This window comes from Ambystoma mexicanum, chromosome 10, assembly GCF_040938575.1.
Source record: "Ambystoma mexicanum isolate Mex_15411 chromosome 10, UKY_AmexF1_1, whole genome shotgun sequence".
NCBI lineage: Eukaryota > Metazoa > Chordata > Amphibia > Caudata > Ambystomatidae > Ambystoma > Ambystoma mexicanum.
Genome location: NC_090932.1, coordinates 1,508,519,397 through 1,508,538,441, shown reverse-complemented (window position 1 = coordinate 1,508,538,441; position 19,045 = coordinate 1,508,519,397). Strand labels below are relative to the sequence as shown.

General features: G+C 43.0%; 1 protein-coding gene across 4 annotated transcripts in view; it reads left to right on the top strand.

Moving 5' to 3' along the window:
• SBNO1 (strawberry notch homolog 1) overlaps nt 1-19,045 on the top strand; it is a 2,127,865-nt gene that overhangs the window by 203,611 nt on the left and 1,905,209 nt on the right. For all 4 annotated transcript variants that reach the window (XM_069619669.1, XM_069619670.1, XM_069619667.1 and 1 more), the window contains exon 2: nt 16,829-16,960. In XM_069619669.1, coding sequence (XP_069475770.1) covers nt 16,829-16,960 — 132 coding nt within the window. The remainder of the gene's footprint in view (nt 1-16,828; nt 16,961-19,045) is intronic.

Below are 19,045 nucleotides of genomic sequence, written 5' to 3'. Positions count from 1 at the left end.
CAAGGATTGGGACCTCCCTGATGACGTCATGGAAGTGTTGCTTTCGGCCAGAAGGCCAGCAACAAAGTCTTTATACCGCTGCCGTTGGAACAAATTTTGCAGCTGGTGTAGAGAAGAGAATATCAACCCCTTTTCATGTGGTATACCAACGGTGTTATCCTTTCTGCTCTACTTGGCAAATTCAGGCCTTCAAGTTGGCACTATCAAGGGCTATCTCGCAGCGCTATCGATCTTCAAGCGCATTGCGGAGGAGCCTTCGTATTTCAAATTGCCCTTAGTAATACAATTTCTAAAGGGATTAACTAATGTCTACCCTCCAAGACCTTTCCAGGTTCCTTTATGGGACTTAAATTTAGTCTTAAATTTCCTGATGGGTACTCCTTTTGAACCACTCCACTCTTGTTCGCTAAGATTTCTCACACTTAACTGTCTTGTTAGTGGCTTTAACATCTGCGTGAGCGAATTACAAGCTCTATCTTGTAAACCCCCTCATACAATTTTTCATAAATACAAGGTTATCCCACAGGTGAAGCCTAATTTCCTCCCAAAGCTGGTTTCTGAATTCCACATCACTAATAAAATTACTTTACCTTCATTCTATCCACCTCCCCATCTGGGGAAAGAGGAAGAAAGGCTACATAGGCTGGACCCGACGCGGGCTTTAAGCTTTTACATCAGCAGACTTGCTAGGATTAGGCAAGCAGACCAACTGTTCATGGGTTACTCAGGGCACAAGTTGGGACTACCGATAACAAAACAAACCATTTCCAGATGGATTATTTTGGCCATTCTGGAATTTTACAAACTGGCAGGGAAAGAGCCTCCTCAAAATCTTAGGGCTCATTCAACCAGGGGTATCGCAGCCTCCTCGGCCCTCCAAAGAGGGGTTCCGGTTCAAGACATATGTGCGGCTGCCACATGGTCGTCCGCACATACCTCATACCTTCACAAGATTTTACAACCTGGATTCCTTCTCTAGTCAAGAGACTAGGTTTGGCAAAGCCGTATTACATTTGGTTCATTCCTAAAAAGAAACATGGCGTTTTACTCCCACCTCCAATTGCACACCACTGCTATGGGAGTCTATCAAAGATAAGGAATACGTTGGAGGACACAATCCCTTCGAAGAACAGGTTACTTCTTACCTTGTAACGTTCTTTCGATGGGATGTTCCTCCGACGTATTCCTTATCGCCCCTCCCATCCATCCCCGCAGTAATACTTCCCTTGTGGTTGCAGCTTATGCTCCTTCAAGGTCAATAACCAATTCATGTAAAACAACTGTTAACGTCAAAACGGAACTGAGCAACGGACGCTGCGCGAGTCTATACCCGTGGTGACGTTGGCGCCGATACGGAGGCCGTCGAGGGACATCGGCTCAAGCAACGTCGACGCGCAGCGCCCTCTACTGAAAAAAAAATTCCGAGGTCAGCAAGCTGGGAGATGATCTATCCAAGATGAGGAATACGTCGGAGGAACATGCCATCGAAAGAATGTTACAAGGTAAGAAGTAACTTGTTCTTCTAACACAAGCACATTTCTTTAGAATGGGAACCCCCATCCAAGACTCCTAGGTTACAAAAGACTGACTCCTATGAGGAGTCAATTGTTGAACTAGATGTAGACTAAGATGAGAACGCCTTTTTAGAAGACCACACTGGCACAGACCCGGATGACCCAAATGATTATAGAGTCCACTCTCCAGACGTCGCACATGACCCTGTTTCAACCTCACCTATTGATGACCAGCTGCTTAATGACTTTCCTAAATAGGCAGCAGATTTTATTTAATTTTTAAAGATAGACTCACAAGAGTCGGAAGAAGACGCTGACTTCATTGAGGACTTCCTCAACTAGAAAAATCAAATCGGTCAGTACATCCCATTGTTGGTCAGGAGACGTCTCCTACCCAGCCTTTCTACACTTGCACAAACTAGAGCAGTTAACCTGCCTTAGAAAGGCACCTTAAACCTGTGCCCACAGATTCACTCTTCGTTAAAGGACACTGGAAACGTGATTCTCTGGTGTTAACTACCACCCGCAAAAGAACTGGCACACTGCTAGTCACCTCAGAGGCGCTGCCCGATAAGGAGGGCAAAATAAATATGCCCTGGAAAAGGTTGCAATATTGGCTGCCTTCCAGATGCATATTGACAACAATATAACCCTTAAGGTAAGCTTCAAAAGGGCCCAATGGGATCGGGTAGAAGAGCATGTTGGTGGAGTGCTGGAGCCTTTACGCTTGCAAATCCTTAAGACTCTTAAGAGCGAGCAGACTGCCAATGCTATTATCAAGAACTCACTTTGCAGCAGGAAGAGTTGTGGCGGAGGTAACCCTTATCAAACACCCACACGTGGCTCCCGAATTCGGGGTTCAAACCAAAAACCCAATCCATGCTCATCAACATGCCGATGGAGAACAACTTTCTGTTTGGCAAGGCAGTAGGCGATGCCCTAGAGATGGCTAAAAAGGAGCTTAAGAAATTGAAAGCTTTGAGGCAAACTGCTAATAAGCCCTGCATGTGGAGAGGGTCCTACGGCAATAAACATACACTTGTGCGCAGGGATATGCAAGAACATCAGCCCAGACTATCTATTCATATGGGGTGGACGCCAGATCAGGGTACCCCAATCAGGGACCACTGCAAACCTCTCAATCCTCCTTCCAGTGGCAATTTAGGCAAAAACATAGTGGTAGAGGTCAAACCACCAGAGGTTCGGCTACCCTGACCAAGCAATGACTTTGTGCTCCACGTCCCCTCCCATTTCACCCCTGTAGAGGATCACCTTTCTCAATTCGCCCACGCATGGGATGGTCTAACTGAAAAGTGGGTGCCAACAGCTGTCAGGCAGATAGTGTGTGGAGTTTCTGGAAATACTATGCGATTTGTCCTCCAAGTCATAAGAACATGCATTTAAAACATCAGTAGATCCTCCAAGCAGAGGTAAAAGCTCTTCTGGAAAAGGGGGCCATAGAGCTCGTCCCTTCGCTAGAGGTAAACAACTTAGCAGCTTTGCTCCTGAAGTTCCAGTTCGACCATCTTAACTTACCTAGCAGATGCACGGACACATTAAGAGAAGTATGTAAACCTAACACTAGACACTGTTAGTTTAAAAAATGGAAACTATTTGTAATATGGTGTAGAAGTCTAATGTAAATCCCATTGACTGTTCAACTTCTAACATAGTGCACTAACTACTGCACTTGTTAGACTCTGCTCTAGTTCTGAGTTCCTTAAAAGTCATTTGTCCTGGACTATCTGCATACACAACATCACAAAGCAAGGTGTCATGGTAGAAAGTTCCAGTTGTTAAAGCCTTCATGGAAGGGGTGACAAGATGATATCCACCTCCTGAACAGGATTTAAACATGGCATTAAGTAAGCCCATGGGTCCCCCCCCACCTTGAACTGATGCATAAGGCAAGCCTCTGAGATCTTGTTTACAAATCTGCTTTTTTATAGCTATTACTTCTATAAAGAGGGTAAGTGAGCTCCAAGCATAGTCCATTTCAGAATAATTAGGACCACCTTGTTCTTATATATTGTCTATGAACGTACCCACGCTTGGTGCCAAAGTTAATTTTCAGATTCCATGTCAACCAATCTATTGAACTACCAGTGTTTTTGTCAAGACTGTGAAAAACCAGAGGGTGTTTCACTACCTAGACCATGGGTATCCCTTGCTCAGGTGGCCAGGGCACAGCCATCACCTTTGCATCCATACCCTGGGGGTGGACCAGTGCGGGAGGATCACCTGGGTGAGGTGTCCTCTGGGAGTGGGCAAGGAAGCCCAGCTAGAGAGAAGAGACATGTGTAAATGGAATGTGAAATGCAAAAAGGAATATCAGTGTTCAAAGGAAACGTCAGTATGGTGGAGTAAACTCCTTTCCCCACATTTTGTAGCACGGGGTAAGATGGCACACTTTGACCTTGCGACACTGTCTTTGGACACAAGGTTGCAGTTTGTTTCATGGACCAGGGTCCACTTGGCCTTCCATGAAAAGTCACTTGTTTATCGGGTGGACTTCTCCACTTTCTCTCACTCCAGCCCAGGTAACCTTTTAGCTTGGAATAGAGTTCAACAAAAGTGTGTTTCCTTCTGGTTACCACAATTCAATAGAGGCTTCCCTGCGCCGGGCTCAAACCTTTCAAATCACAATTTGTGGGGGCTCCCTTCCCCAGGCTTCAATCACACTTTCACAGGCTTTCCTCTGTCGGGCTAACGCCTCTGTTCACTTTACTTTTGCGGTCGTAGACATTTGAAACTGTGAGGCTTTTGCTCTTACCTCTGCATGACCACTTCAACCTTCTTTCACTTGCTCTCCTCCACCAAGGCCTCTTGGTATATGTAGTTTCGAGCACAGTAGTTATTTCAAAGTTCAAAGATATCTCTCACATCCAGGATTGCCTCTGCCGGGATCAAAATAACAGTTAAAATCTTGCATCTCAGTTTATTTCTTTTCCCGCCGCTCCTACAGCATCAGACATTTCACAGAGACTTTTGATTGGGTAATCTTTCGCCGGACCACTCTGTTACTTTGTATCTTTAATTTACATTTCTTTACAATGCTTTGCTTTCTCTCGCGTCTTATCGGCACATGTGCATCCTTCATTCGTCGGATACTGTTGCCGTCAATTTTCATTTAACACAGACTGGGCATTCATTGCTTTCATCAACTTAACGGCTGTGTTCATTCATTTTCTTGATCCTGAAGTCATGGCTGATACCACAACTGCCACTGTACCTCCCGAACCCTGCCGTTAACCCAGGAGGGTGGCTGGTATCCTTGAGATATTAAAGACGTGTCTCGCAAACAAAGAAAATTCTTAAGAGACCAGGAAGACTATGCTACTGGACACATTTACACTTTTGCAAGAAAGTAGGATAATGTTTGCAAAGTCATTCAGGAAACAGCAGATATTAATGATCAAAGCACCCTCATAACAGAATCTGATACAGATGAAATTGCCAGTACTTCTACAGATGTTTCAATTTCCAGTAATGAAGACGTTCCAATCAGACTTAATTTTTTAGAAGAAATGAGATTGGTACACCAGGTGGGCAAAACGACACAAGGGTGGAATTCAAACAAGTGCAAACATTTTCAGAAACAAATGCCAGAAAAAGGAGGTCAACAAGGAGGCGCAGGGGACAAAGGAGGAAAAAAACTGGATCATTCAACAGGCCGTCTGACACGCTCTGGAAAAAACAAGAAGAGCCAATAGACAAGGATACAATGCGAGTGATAAATCTGTCAGACAGAACGCTCACAAAATATGAACATGAAGTACTGGGAAAAGGTCTTTCATTCTGCCCCACTGCCAAATTCAATTTTTCCCAATTCAGGATTGATCTCTACTGCTTTATTCGCAAATTAAGTTTAGCTAAATTTCTTGTTAAACTTGAATGAGGAAACTAATCCATTGGATCTCAACAGCATTAAGGGATCTAACAATATTGGGACAAGACGAAACTACAAACAATGCAAATTCTGACGTTCAAGATGAGTGACAAAACGGAAATTAACTCCAGTATGGCAGTTCCCAGTAAAATGAGAAATAAGTCCATATTTAATCCTTCTAACATCATCTGCCCCACAATTGATTTGTTTGAGGATCTTGTTGTGGATGACCTTAAAAAATTGGCAGCAAATACTGGAACAGTGAAATTTAAAGATAATTTGACAAAACCACAATTTACAGCCATGGAAAATCTACAGGCAGACGGATCGATTACAATAATATCATCAGACAAAGGTGGCAACGTTTGTAGTCCTTAATACCCAGGGCTACCAAAGGGAGGCAGAAAGACAACTGAAGGACACTTGCAGTTATGTCAAACTACCCGGCGATCTGTATCCACAGTATAAAGTGGAATATGATGTCATGTTAAACAAATGGCACAAATTTGGTCTTCTCAACACTAAAGAAAAGCAATTTTTGACCAAGGATCATCCGAAGATTCCAATTATACACTTTATACCTAAGATCCATAAGTCAATGTCTCGACCACCAGGACGACCGATAGTGGCATTGATTGATTCCCCATTAGAAAACGCATAAAATATGTAGATACTTTAGAGTTTCCCTTTGTTGAAACTCAACCGTCGTATACCAAGGATATAACAGCCTTTCTGAACCAGATTGCACATATCCCCTGGCAACCAGAATTTCTTCAAGTTACACTAGATGTTGTTTCTTTTATATGCCTTTATCTCACACACACAAGGTATTGATTTGGTTAAAAGATTTTTGTCTGAGATCTCTCAGCTACCGAGTACACTCGCGAATGCTTTTAGGTATGTTGTCTTTCATTCTAACCCACAACTCATTTATGTTCAATAAAGTACACTATAATCAAATCTGTGGAACCACAATGGGCACAGCTGTAGCACCCACATTTGCCAATTTATGCATGGGTGCTTGGGAAGAAGCACTTTTCTTTAATAACCAGAAGAGATTCACAGACAAGATAATTATGTGGCAAAGGTATATAGATGACCTATTTATAATCTGGCACTGAGCGGTGAACGATTGGACAAGTTTCTTTCAGTCTAAATCAAAATCAACAGAATTAAAAATGTTCAGAACAACATAATCAATCTGAAATAGTCTACTTGGACATTAAGGTGAAAGTAATTGGAAGCACCATAACTACAGAATTGCATTGAAAATATACAAGCACGAATACCCTCTTACATGCAACCAGCGCTCATCCTCAAAGCCTAATAAACAGTATTCCTTATGGCGAATTTCTACGGATCAAATAGAACTGTAGTGAAAATGAAACCTGGGAGATCAACGCCTAAAAGACTGCAGTTAGATTTCAAACGAGAGGATATAAGAAGGGAATTATAAGCAAAGTGTATGACCGTAGCTGTAACAAAACTCAGGAAATGATTCTGGCTAAAGGAAGTTCTCGTAAAGATCAGACACAGGAAACAGAAAGAGGAAAAGAAAAAAGATCAAACGATCAGATTTATCACTACTTTTGATTCTGGAGCCAAGGAAACCAAACGGATTCTGAATAAGTATTGGCACTTGCTTGGACGAGATCAAGATATCAGTTCACATTTATCATCTCATGCTACAATAACCTGCAGGAAGCCACCGTGAATACAGACAAAATTGTCACCTAGTGTGTTTTTGTCGCCCAAAACACATGTTACTAGTAACTGGCTAACCAAAAGTCCATCAGGTTTTCTTGCATGTGTCAAGTGCAAAGCATGCCGCTATGGAATTAACACCAAGAAATTCCTTCACCCACAAACTAAAAAGGAGGTTGTGATTAGAAAAGAGCTTAGATGTTCAACACAATATGTCATCTATGTAATTACATCTGCATGTAACCTGTGGTATATTGGTAGTACGAAGTCGGAAGTCGGGTTACTCATTTTACAACGTTTGCATGTAATTGAAAATCGCGATATGTCCTATCCCCGTGCAAAACATTTCGCGGATATTCATCAAGGTGACATAGGATCATTTAAATACTTTATCATTGATTCAGCGGTAGTACACCCAAGAGGTGGGGACTTGCTACGAAAACTTAGACGAGAAGAATCAAGATATATAGTAGATTTTAATACTAAGTTCCCTGGTGATCATAATCGTGATGAAGAGTTGTGTTTTAGGGAAATTGAAACTAGAATATTGGCAAAATTGACAGAATATGTTTCCAAAACAGGATTTTAGCACAGGTTGAGTAATCTGGAGAAAAATACTAAGTAACAAGTATGTATGACAATGTGAGGTTTTGAAAAGATTTTGTGTATATTTTTCTAGTTCTTTTTTGTTACATTTTCTCAGTGTTTTCACTCTTTACACTTTTTGCATTTTATTTGCATTTTTTGCATTTTTTTTGCATTTCTTTATCATTTACTGAAAATGGGTTTTAATCTCTCTGAATATGTTAAGGTTTCATACATGTACCTATATATTTAATATGATGCATACAATTCTGCATCCCGTTGGCACTATTTCTTTCGAACTCTTTTTCTTATCACTTGTAATTTATAATTTGGGAGGACTATGTGTATTAGTAGATAAACCATGTTGCATATGCTTGGTAATAATGTGCCACAATGTATCAATTAGGAGGGCTATATAGGTACCTGGTAACATGAACAGATTTTATATATCTTTTTCAAAAAATAATTGTGAATAGTTTACAAAGCACTATGCACTTTAAGCAAGTTGCACTTTCAAATTTGGCATCAGTAAGAACTTCATTGTAGTATCTATTAATTCTAAAATCATAAGGTTACCCTTTTATACCATAGGGTAAATGATTTATTTAGAGTTATTTGATGTTATATATTTTAAATTCCATCGCGCCCACAAGGGATAACTGCTAGGAAGATATTGGTCACCTTGTATATAGGGGCGCCAGCAAGGGTTACATGCAGTCGTTTAAGACCATTTGCCATTTGTTTAATAGTCTATAACTGATTGTCAGTACCCAATCTAACCCATAGGGCAGGATTTTACCATCAATTTTATGAGCTATTATTCAAGTCACATAGCACTTTATTATTAAGTTTAACCCATCTGGGCAAATGTTGCATTTTGCACTTTAAATAGACCTTATGGCTACAGGTTATAAGATATGAGTTTTATATACATTCCTATTTGCACGTGTTGTTAATCTATTATTTATAAATGGATTCAGTAATTGTTGAATTAAGTGTTCCTAGCTGATATGTATTTTGCACTTTATTATTGTTAATATTAGCAGCTATATATTTGTGTATATCATATGCTATTGTTTAGTTTTACCCACTTCGGATAATTCAGCATTTTTGCACTTTATACAGAGTGTTCAAAAATAAAGTTATGAGATACGAAACCATAGCACCATGCAAGAATATAATGCCATATACGCACACTTTAAGAATAACTCGGCATTTTGAAATTTGAATTCAATAACTTTCATATTAAACACATTTATGCTGATATGTATAAAGTTACTCCTGTCCTAAAAATGCCATACAAATGAAAATGGAATACTATCTGTAAATCAAATTCTTTAAATATCGAAATTGGTACATGAACAATGTAAATTTGTGGCATCAAACATAATAACTATGTGATTTAATATGTATGTAACAGGTTTTCAAGCAGTTTGGATTGCAAACACACGGTTAATGCAATTCATGGATTTGCTGCACTTCACAATATGGCCGCGTGGTTCTTGCAATTGGGAGTATCTTTACAACTCCCTAGCAATCCAATGTCGTAAAAAACAAAGGACTTTTAAAAAATGAATTAGTCTACAAAAATGCAGTCCTCTCTCTATCACGTATACCAGACGAAGCCCGTGTAGGGTGAAACGCGTCATGCTTTTTAATTATTTTTTTTTTTTTGTGTGGTCTGCCTTCCATGTCCAGAAACTTTAAATGTTTAAAGGACAATTTGTACAGTTGAAGTGCCTCATAATGTGGATTGATTAACTGATATATTTTTTGCCGCCGCGCCCTAGACTGGGATTGTCTCTGATTTATATTTATATTTATATATATATATATATATATATATATATATATATAATGTCTCAATTATTACAGGTAATGACTAGTGGAAACTGCACATTTTGGGGCCTGGTTCTGAGCGGCAGGCTGTCGAATCATTACGTGCAGCACTTGTACACACCCACTACCTCGTTCTGAAGACCACTAAAATATACTGGCCTCTGCTAGTGAAACTTGAGGCTGGATGGCATCATAGTTCCTTAATTGGAGGTGGCTATGGTAAGAGCAAAGCATATCTGAAGCAACCTCATTTCACAGAGCCCCTCCCCGCCCCCAAACTCCCGCCCGCACCCCGGGCGATCTTGAGCACAGAGAAAAGCTCAATTTGCCCAGTAGTTAAGTTAGTCTAATAACTTTTAGGATTGTAGATTTAGATGCATGTTGTGGTAATTTCCCTTTTGACTAGCAGACCTTAAAATTCTATAAATAGAAGTACCATCTTCGCTGCCTTTGACTTTTTGGGGCGATGCACAGCAAACCGATTCCTAAAGTCAACCAATTGGATCTTCCATTGCCCTTACAAGCTACTTGATCTCCTTGTGCCACCACCCGATCCACTAGGTTTCTCTGGGGAAATTGCCACGCCCTTTGTAAAGTGGTGGTTTCAAGATGTCTAAATTCTGATCCGCAATCTTGTTTTTAGCAGTCTTTCCTATTTAGCTTTAAGGAATGAAATTGGTCCTAGTATGAGTTTTATATTGCAGCTGTTTAAATCTGGTGTTTTGGGAAGCTTCTGTTGGTGAACAAGACCCCAAGTCAGTCTTGAGAGCTCCCTCCAAGATCCCCACCAATTGGTCCTTGCCATTCAACATATGAGGAAGTCCTGTCTGAGCAATAGCCCCACATATGAAGGTCTGATTTTCCCTGATTTCCAGGGCCATGTACTTGGTCTCCCTCGCTGTCATACCAAGTCCAGTGAACTGCAAAAGAGAGACCTGTTGGCTGGAAATGCAACCTCCAGGAACATTTTGTGACCCTGATCACATCTTGCCTTCTATGTGTTTGTTTCTGTAGAACTGCTTCCTTGGCTAAGTGGAAAGTGACAACATAGGGCACAGTTTAGCATGTTCCTACTGAGATTCGATTTCCTACAAGATCTTAGCAAAACCTACTTGCACACTGTTTCCAGGTATATGTGTACTGTGACGATTCGGGAAATTTATTCGTTTCTCCCCAGAGGTTGTGACGAAAAGTGGGATCTCACAGCAGAGACTCCTCTTGGAGATGGGGGGCTCCCGTTCCGAGAAGGAGCTCCCTTTGCATCTCACTCAAGGGAGAAGGAAGGGGAACCATCTACCTCACCAGAATCCTTCTACAACTATTATTGTGGTGTCTCTGCTGAGGAGAGTCCATTTGGTACTGATGCGATTAAGCCTCAGAGAGTAATCAAGAATGAGCAACTGCCTGACCCTGAGATGAGGAAGCCCAATGTAGAGAAAAACAGAGCCTGGTCCAAACAGAGGTAGGACTATAGCCGGGACTTGCGGAAGCCTCATTGTGGTCTAGCATGGGGAAAGACCTGGGAGTTTCAAACAGGTTGTGCTGGGACGACGAAGCTGGTCTCCCGAGCAGAAGGGGTGTCAGCGAAACACCTGCGGGCAGAGAGCCTACTGAGAGGCTCTGCCACGACGAGCATCCCAGGAGGGATTTGCTTGTGAGGGAACCCAGTCAGAGGTCAGCGGAGTGGAGAAACCTCTCGGAACTAAAGCGGTCGGCATGGAGGTGCCCCTGGCGGGACCGATGGTTGAAACAAACGAGAGAAACACAGTGTACCTGACATAGGATGAACAAGGGAGAGAAGGGGAGAAAGGCCTACTACAAGCAGGAAGCACAGTCCAAGAAGCACTCCGAGCCGTACTGTGGAGCAGACCGAAGGAAGGCACGGAAGCCATCCTACACCGAAGAAACAAAATACCGAGACCAGACACCAACCCAGAGACACGTACCCAAACCCAGGAAGGTAACGGCAAGTGCGAGAGACCCGGGGAGAGAGGCGGCTATACAGATTGGCTTAATCCTAATTGCCAAGACTGTAAGAAGAGTGAAAATAACTATGGGGCCCCTCCTACTCATCCCAGTTGTGCTGAGAGGAATCTGTACTACTGGTTGTTTGAATGGTGCAGATCCTTGCCATTGGTGGACTTGCTCCATCCTGATTTCTGGATAAGATAACTCCTGCAGCCATTTCTTATTATCAACGTTTGAGCCAAGAGTTCCTTGTAGAAGAACAGCTGACTGAAGATCCGAAGAAGACTCTGGAGAGGCCTGGCATCCCTTCCTGTGTCTGGCCCTCTTGGACTACCCGATCTCCAGAGATCCTGAGCGGTGATCTAGCCCTTGGACTAGTGGGATCATCTAGTCTCGGCGCCTTCTCGAGAATGCAGCCATCCTGAGCCTTGAAGTGTCCTTGGACTACCCGTTGGACTGTCGCTGGATGCCCCTGGAACTTTGGGGCAGGTTGAAGGGATTAAGTAATTTCTTTTTTTATATAACAATTGTATTGATTTTCACAACCTAGAAAACCAACAATAGATTGGTCACAGCTAGTTAAAGTACTCTTGTCAGATATACTGCCTGGATTGAAGTACCGCTATTTAAGTAAAGTGCAAAAGGCAGTTTTCTGTTCTCCCACCCCCCCTTTTGAAAGCATCCCTTCGTTCATTCACCCCCCCCCCCCCCCCACTGTCACCAGATTTTGTCAGCTTTTTCAGGGCATCCCTGTGCAGTATATATGCATCGTTCCATAGACATGCAAATGTACACATAAGCAACCCATTGTATGAACCGAGGGCGTTGGGGACCCCCATTTCGTAGCAATGTTCTGTTTAATCAGGCCAATCGTTGTGGATAAAAACAACTTTTCGTATCAATTTATAGGAGTTCTCACCTCAGATTCTCAGGTGTAATAGCTTAGGGCCTTGCAATATCTCCAATTGGGGACAATACCTAAGTGGGTACATAGATTAAGGACAACGAGCATTGGATATTTTTAAGTGCAGGTAGGTGGTACGGCCAGCTGTGCTCGGGATTTGATAATGATGGGTGAAGTGGCGGAGCCAGAGGAAGTGAGTGACAGAGGCAGGTTAGAGGCGAGGGGAAACATGTTAGCTAGCAGGCAGATCAGAAATAGGTTAAAAGGGTAACTCTGAGGTGAGGAGGTAGGCTTTTAGTTTGGTTTCATGCAGTCGAGCAAGAAGAGAGGAGGCTGAAGCAAAAGGAACCATAGGGAGGGCAGTCTTGGCCGAGCAGAGATTACGCTAAGGCTTGTAGAGTTGGATAGAGGATAGATACAGTGGTGCCTTACCTGTTTTGCATCATCAGCATCCAGCCTGGCGACAGTATGAGGAACTAGGTGTGAAGTGAGGGAATTCCAAGATAGTCCTGGCAATGAAGTTAATGATCTTGTAGAGGGGACAAAGTGTTATTGGAGACACCAAAAAGCATGCTGGCACAGTATTTATAGAAGACATGAGTGGTTAAGAGATGCTTGGCAGTGTTGAAACGAAGGATGTGCCTAGTTATCTTAATATTTACGAGGTTGAGGCAATCTGATAAATATGATCTACATTTTACTTTTACACCAGACGCTGCAAGATCAGACAAAAAAAAATCATCACCTTAAGTAGCGGAGCAGGGATTGGTAAAGCGCCCAAGCATCCAGTAGCTAAAGAGCCTCCATTAGCTTTTATAGTGCCGTTTGGTAGATTCTTTTCTGGCTGCCTGAATTATTGACAAATTCTGCTCGGATGACCTAAGATCTCGGGTAGCTAGTTTCTCAGGAACCAAGTTGATTAGCTCATTGATCGAGGGAAGGGATGGAAAACCTGGCCCCTCCATTTTAATTTTGCCACGGTTTATCCACCTCTTCCTATGAAAGAGAATAGAGACCAATCCATGCCACCCCCCTTCTCCATTCCATCAGCAGGAGAATGTTATGGTCTTATCGTTCTACAGTGTGTGGTAAATGCTAACACTCAGATGCATTAACCACTGATGACCTGCAAAGGTCAGTTTATCGAGCTAGATGAAAGTGGTCAGACCTTAAACCCAGTTATTGTGTAATCCTGAGCAAAGACCATATCTCTTTGAACTCCGCCCCACGGGTATTGAAGTACTAGATCTTTAAGGAACTTCCTCAAATCTATTGTGTACGCGATCACCAAACGTTTACTACCATTATGACTTTGTATTTCAGTTTTGTTCCAGCCAACAGTCAAAAGCCTATTTGGCATCTGAAGAGACAATTGTTGCTATGATTTACAGAACAACATGTGTCACCCTGTAGAGTTTTACCCGTTATTGCTGCCTCTCTGATTTTAAGTTAGGAAGCCTGCAAGACATGAGCACCTAGTTATACACCTTGACTACCCTGGGAGCCAGTAGGTCCATATGTTATGAAATTGATCACCTGCAATGCCTGGCCTTCTGATGCAGCCCGCTACCAGCGTTTTCTGCGATATGCCCTCCCATTCCCAGCGTTGCTTGCATTATTTGACACCTTACACATATGCCAGAAAACACTAGGTGACTTTTGGAATGTTTACAATAAATCCTAACCTCTGGCCATTCTTGAGACCATCGTTGTTCAGTCTGTGAAACAATTACAGAGAGGGGAAAGACCATTTGCAAATCAGCCCCCCCCCCCCCTTCATTAAAAGAGCAGTCAAGCCAGAACTGCTTGGTCGCATCCCTTCTACACAGGGCCAAAAGCAATCCTAGACATGTTTCGGCTTCATTGACCATTGTCCATGAAGTAGAGCTTGGGTCTCTGGACACAGCAAGTCCAGTATCCACGTCTGGCCATTCCTGTCCCACTCTGAGTTACTTGGACAAAGTAGATGGCTGGCACCAGCTTTTACGCACTGCGGTTATAAGCGATTTCCCCCTACACCGATTTCTTTTTTTTTTCTTCTTCTTTCCCCTAGCCCGCCAGTGTTTTAGGTAGCAAACTCCATACATGTACTTGATTGCTAAAGGCTTTTAGTGAATTGAGGGGTGAACCTACAATTTGCAAGCAAAACAGTAATATAATGGTAGTACACAACAAAGATATGCAATTTGGGTGAGCAGATGAACCCTATTTGTTTACGGAAGGGTGAGGTGGCAAGGGAGGGTTGTGATGGGCAGCATTTTGAGGATCTTGCTCTGCATTTGGCCTATGAGTTGCCCCCCCCCCCCTTCACCTCTCTGTAATTAAGGTGATGATAGCAGCAATCAATGGACTTTAACGCAACCATTTTTTTCAACTGGCCCATATTTGAGCAACAACATGTTTTGTGCGTGCAAGCTTCGCCACCATATCCGGCCCCCAACATTTACAGTTAACATCCCATCAGTAACCGTCTACAGGCAACAACATCTAACGAGTATAGTTTGGAAAGGCACTCACTCAACACTGAATGTCTGCCAGTGGGCACGAGGTGGCCTGATGCTGGTGACCAAAGTCTGAACTATATTGGCACCATGGTATCATAGTTTTCATTTAATCTTCAAAAGACCACCATGGTTGTCTCAGAGCCATTTGGGCACTCTGTTATATTTCCTGTTTTAAATCGTGCACCATGCTGATTGAGGATGAAGTAACCAGTTAATTTCATAAAGCAATACATTACCCTCACATGACTGGAGAGACAAGTTGCAAATGCCAAGGGTTTAACTGCTCTACAGCCCACCCACCGCTAAACCTGTATTGCAAATGGTGAAATGATGCACCTGTAGACCACTTAGTGGAAGATATAACAGACAGACGTGAGACCAAGATGAGTTGCAGTGGCTGAAGATAATCTGGTTATCTGTCACATAGACCATATTGTAATCAATCGACTACTGTTGTGCATGAGCGAAGTTAATTTAACTCCATGCTAATGTATAGCTTTTCTAATAAAAAAGGCTTTTGTCCACAATGATGAGCAAGGCAATCTGTTGGCAAGTCTGACACCCACGTTTGAGGAGAGTGTGGTGGGTTGGTATTAAAGTGCCCCAAGCGTATTAACAGATTGGTTTGAGGTATTGCAGAGTAGTTCATTGATAACTTGGTTGGAAGCAGTAGTCTAGACGTCACTGGGGTTATGGTTGCTGTTAATCTGGCTTTGGTTTTGCATCAAGTTCCCCTTCGCATACGTCACTTGCAAATTTGGAAAGGCGCTCACTAAAAGTCATGAAGGATAATGGAGCGTACGCGTTTATTTCTGATGGGTAATGCCCATGTAGACTTGATCAAAAAGACTGTTATTGAATGTTTCAAACCTGTTCAGTTTGGATTTAGTTTTACTGCTCCAGAGGAAGGAATGTACGTTCTTGTTGAGGTCCGCAACAGAAACTGCAAATGGGGGTGGAGGGCTTTAGGTCCACCCGGGATTGTACTTGGGCAGTTATTGATCACAGAGATGTTGACTGTGGAAGCCGTCTAGTTTTCAGTATGGCACCAATGTGACAGTCGGTGATAGTACGGCAAGGAAGCTGCACAGAAGACCGCAAATGGCATTACCTCTGTAATCTCACCATTATAATCTCACTACACATTAGTTAAGATCTTCCTCCACAAACCTGTGGTGAAGGTTTAACATGCCGAACCCTTCAGCATTCATGGGTATGAAAGAAAGCTGTGCACCGAGGTGGTGCACTTTAAGAGCAAAAGATGAGCTATCAGTACTGGGCAAAACGTAATATTACATCATTCAGATTGCACAGGTTTACAGTACCACAAATCTGTGTAATTTCCAAATGGAGCAAACTTCCTGTGGAGGTTTATAGGATGATGTATGTAAAGTGCTATATGCCGTTTTGTAGTTGAGCATCCATCTGGGCTTGTGATCTCTTTTTTGCATGTGTCTTAGTTTTCACATCTCCACGATTTCTTGGTATCCTTGTTTGTTTTTCACATGTTTTCACTTTTGATTAACAACTTGTTTACTACGCACCTGTTTACTACGCACCCTCCATCACCGAATGTACTTGCTTCATCTGTTATTTTCTTTCCTTATCCCACATTTTGCATATTACAAACTTGTTGGTACTTCTGATGAACCAATAATTTGTGTTGAGCTTAAAACTTGAAATAACATGAAATTGACTCATTAGAAGATCTGCTAAATTGCACAGGTGTCTTATTTTTCAAAGTGCATCGCTGACATACGTGCCTGGTGAACTATATTATTTTCACTGTTTAGCCTTTTCTGTTTTAGACACAATGACTTCTTTTCAATTTTTGAAAAGGCTACTCCTAATCATACCTTACTTCCTTGAAGTGTTAGTAATGTACAAATAAAAATCGGACTTTTGTTTTTGTTTTCATGAGATGATGGATCCAGGGCAAGATCTTTTGCTTGCTGCTCTGAGCGAGAGCGGAATCAGCCAAAATGACCTCTTTGACTGTGACTCTTTGGACATTGGCCTTATGACCCCTGCAGCAGCTCCAACTACCCAGCAGGTAAAGTTTATAGATTTAGTTTCATATGTCTTACATGGTATTATTGCACTAGTGTTCTAGCCTTTCAGCTTTAGCAGCAGTCGGATTTTCGGTGAATGAATGCCACAATGGATCATTAAGTTATGCACATCTACGTTCCTTCCCCTTTCATATTCTTGGGGACTACCCGTCCATTGGGATGGATGGGGGTGTGTTAATGAGACGAGCCGTTTTCCAGCAGAAAATCTTATCGTTAATGTAGAGGCACACATGCTACCGCGCCACTTCGCTCCCCCTTCATTCCCTTTCTTTTTTTTTATTTCAATTCAGATTTTTTTTCTTTATTCCTCCCTCTCTGGTGCATGCTGTGGTCGTGGCTCCTGGTCCTACCGATTATGCTCTGTAAATCAAAATGTTGCCATTGCGTCGGCAGGTTCCTGCAGCGGATTCACACTACCTTTTGTTTGGAGTGCCTCTGGCCCGAGCAGCATTGGGAATGCTGCTGGTGCTGCAACACACTTTCATTAAAGGTCTCTTGCAAGGTGCCTTAAATGTTGGGAGGGAGATCTTTTATAGGCCTCCTCTGCTTCTTCAACACTTCCTTCCTTTTAGTCACCCTGCCCTGAAGACACCTTTCAAGTTATTTTTTGAGCTTCTCTTGCTGATAGAGACCCCAACAGTTGTCTACTTGCCCCCCAAACGCTCTCCACCACTATCCATTGCCCCCCTGCTGCCTCGAGTACACCCTCCTCCCTCTGCTTGACAACTACACACTTCTCCCGCTGCTCGCTCTCCTCCCACTACTCTCCACTCTTCCCACTACTCTCCACTCTTCCCACTCTACTCTTCTTCCCCTACACTTCACTCGCACCTTTTCTCGTAGCCGCCTTCCTTTTACTCTGTCGCCCTTCTCAATCACTCCACACCCTTCCCTTAGTCTCACTCACGTTCCATGCACTCACACGCAAGTACCACTTTCAGCAACCAATACCTCACCTTGCACACGTTATTGGCAATTTTCATCCACACTCCACGGCACTGTCCTTCCTCCGCCTGGTCTCTTGGTATTCCTTCTCCTCACCCGAACAACTCGCACCACCCTGGTGTCTGACCCACCCCCTGTCACCTCGATTGGCTCCCTCCGTCAGCTGGTTCCCTGGGCTAACTGCTAGCTTCCTTTTCCCTAATTTCCAAAAGTCAGCAAACCTGCGCTTGAAAAGGACGGCCCACTGTAAGCAGTCTTTCTAGAGTGTGGTCGTCTGGATTATATACAGCATCTGAATTGCCAGTGTTATCTGCAGGGCATTCCTCAGCGCTCCGCTTGTCTCTACCTCCTGTGAGCTGCAGACTCTGGTCTCCTTTAATAGGAATCCTTGTACTTGCTGTCATTGGGAAGAAGAGAGAAAACACTGGCCAGCATTGTGCACAACTAGTATCCGGGCATAAGTGGTACTCAACAGTTTCAGCCAGGCACAGATCGAAGGGATGGCTCACTTACCCAACTTTTGGGGAGACCCTGCATTGGGCCTTGAGTGGGTCCCCATCCCTGCTTGCCATGCCGATTGTCGCATCAGAAAGTGATTGAAGTTCAGCCAGGTGTCAATGATCTGGTGGTTCCTTGGTTGCCGGTGAGGTTGCGGTTCTCTGCTCTCAAGAGCCTCTTGTCAGTACACCCATTACCCCTGCCTCGAGAGTGACTGCACAAACGGTGCTGTGTCACAATGCAAAAGATGCCTATGGAGTTTACCAGACTTCATTAAACAGTAAGAAACACAAACATTGTAGTCAGGGAAAACACATGAGTGAGAAAGTTCCACCTGCTCAGGAGTCAACATTAAAAAGCCAGCATGAGCTGGGGGTTTCCAAGGCTAAAGGGAATTGGCACAGAAATGAACATTCTCCCTAACAAGCTCACAGCCCCCTATCCTCGCATCCCCACCAGCAACTGGTTGGAGTGCTGGGAAACCTTCTTTCTCCAGCATGATATAAGGCATTTATAACACGCCTAAAGACCAGTGTTTCAAGGCGCGGGGTCTGGCATGGATTCACATGCTCATCAATATGTTTAGTCATCCTGCTCAGAATCCTCAGTAAAAGGAAAAAGGT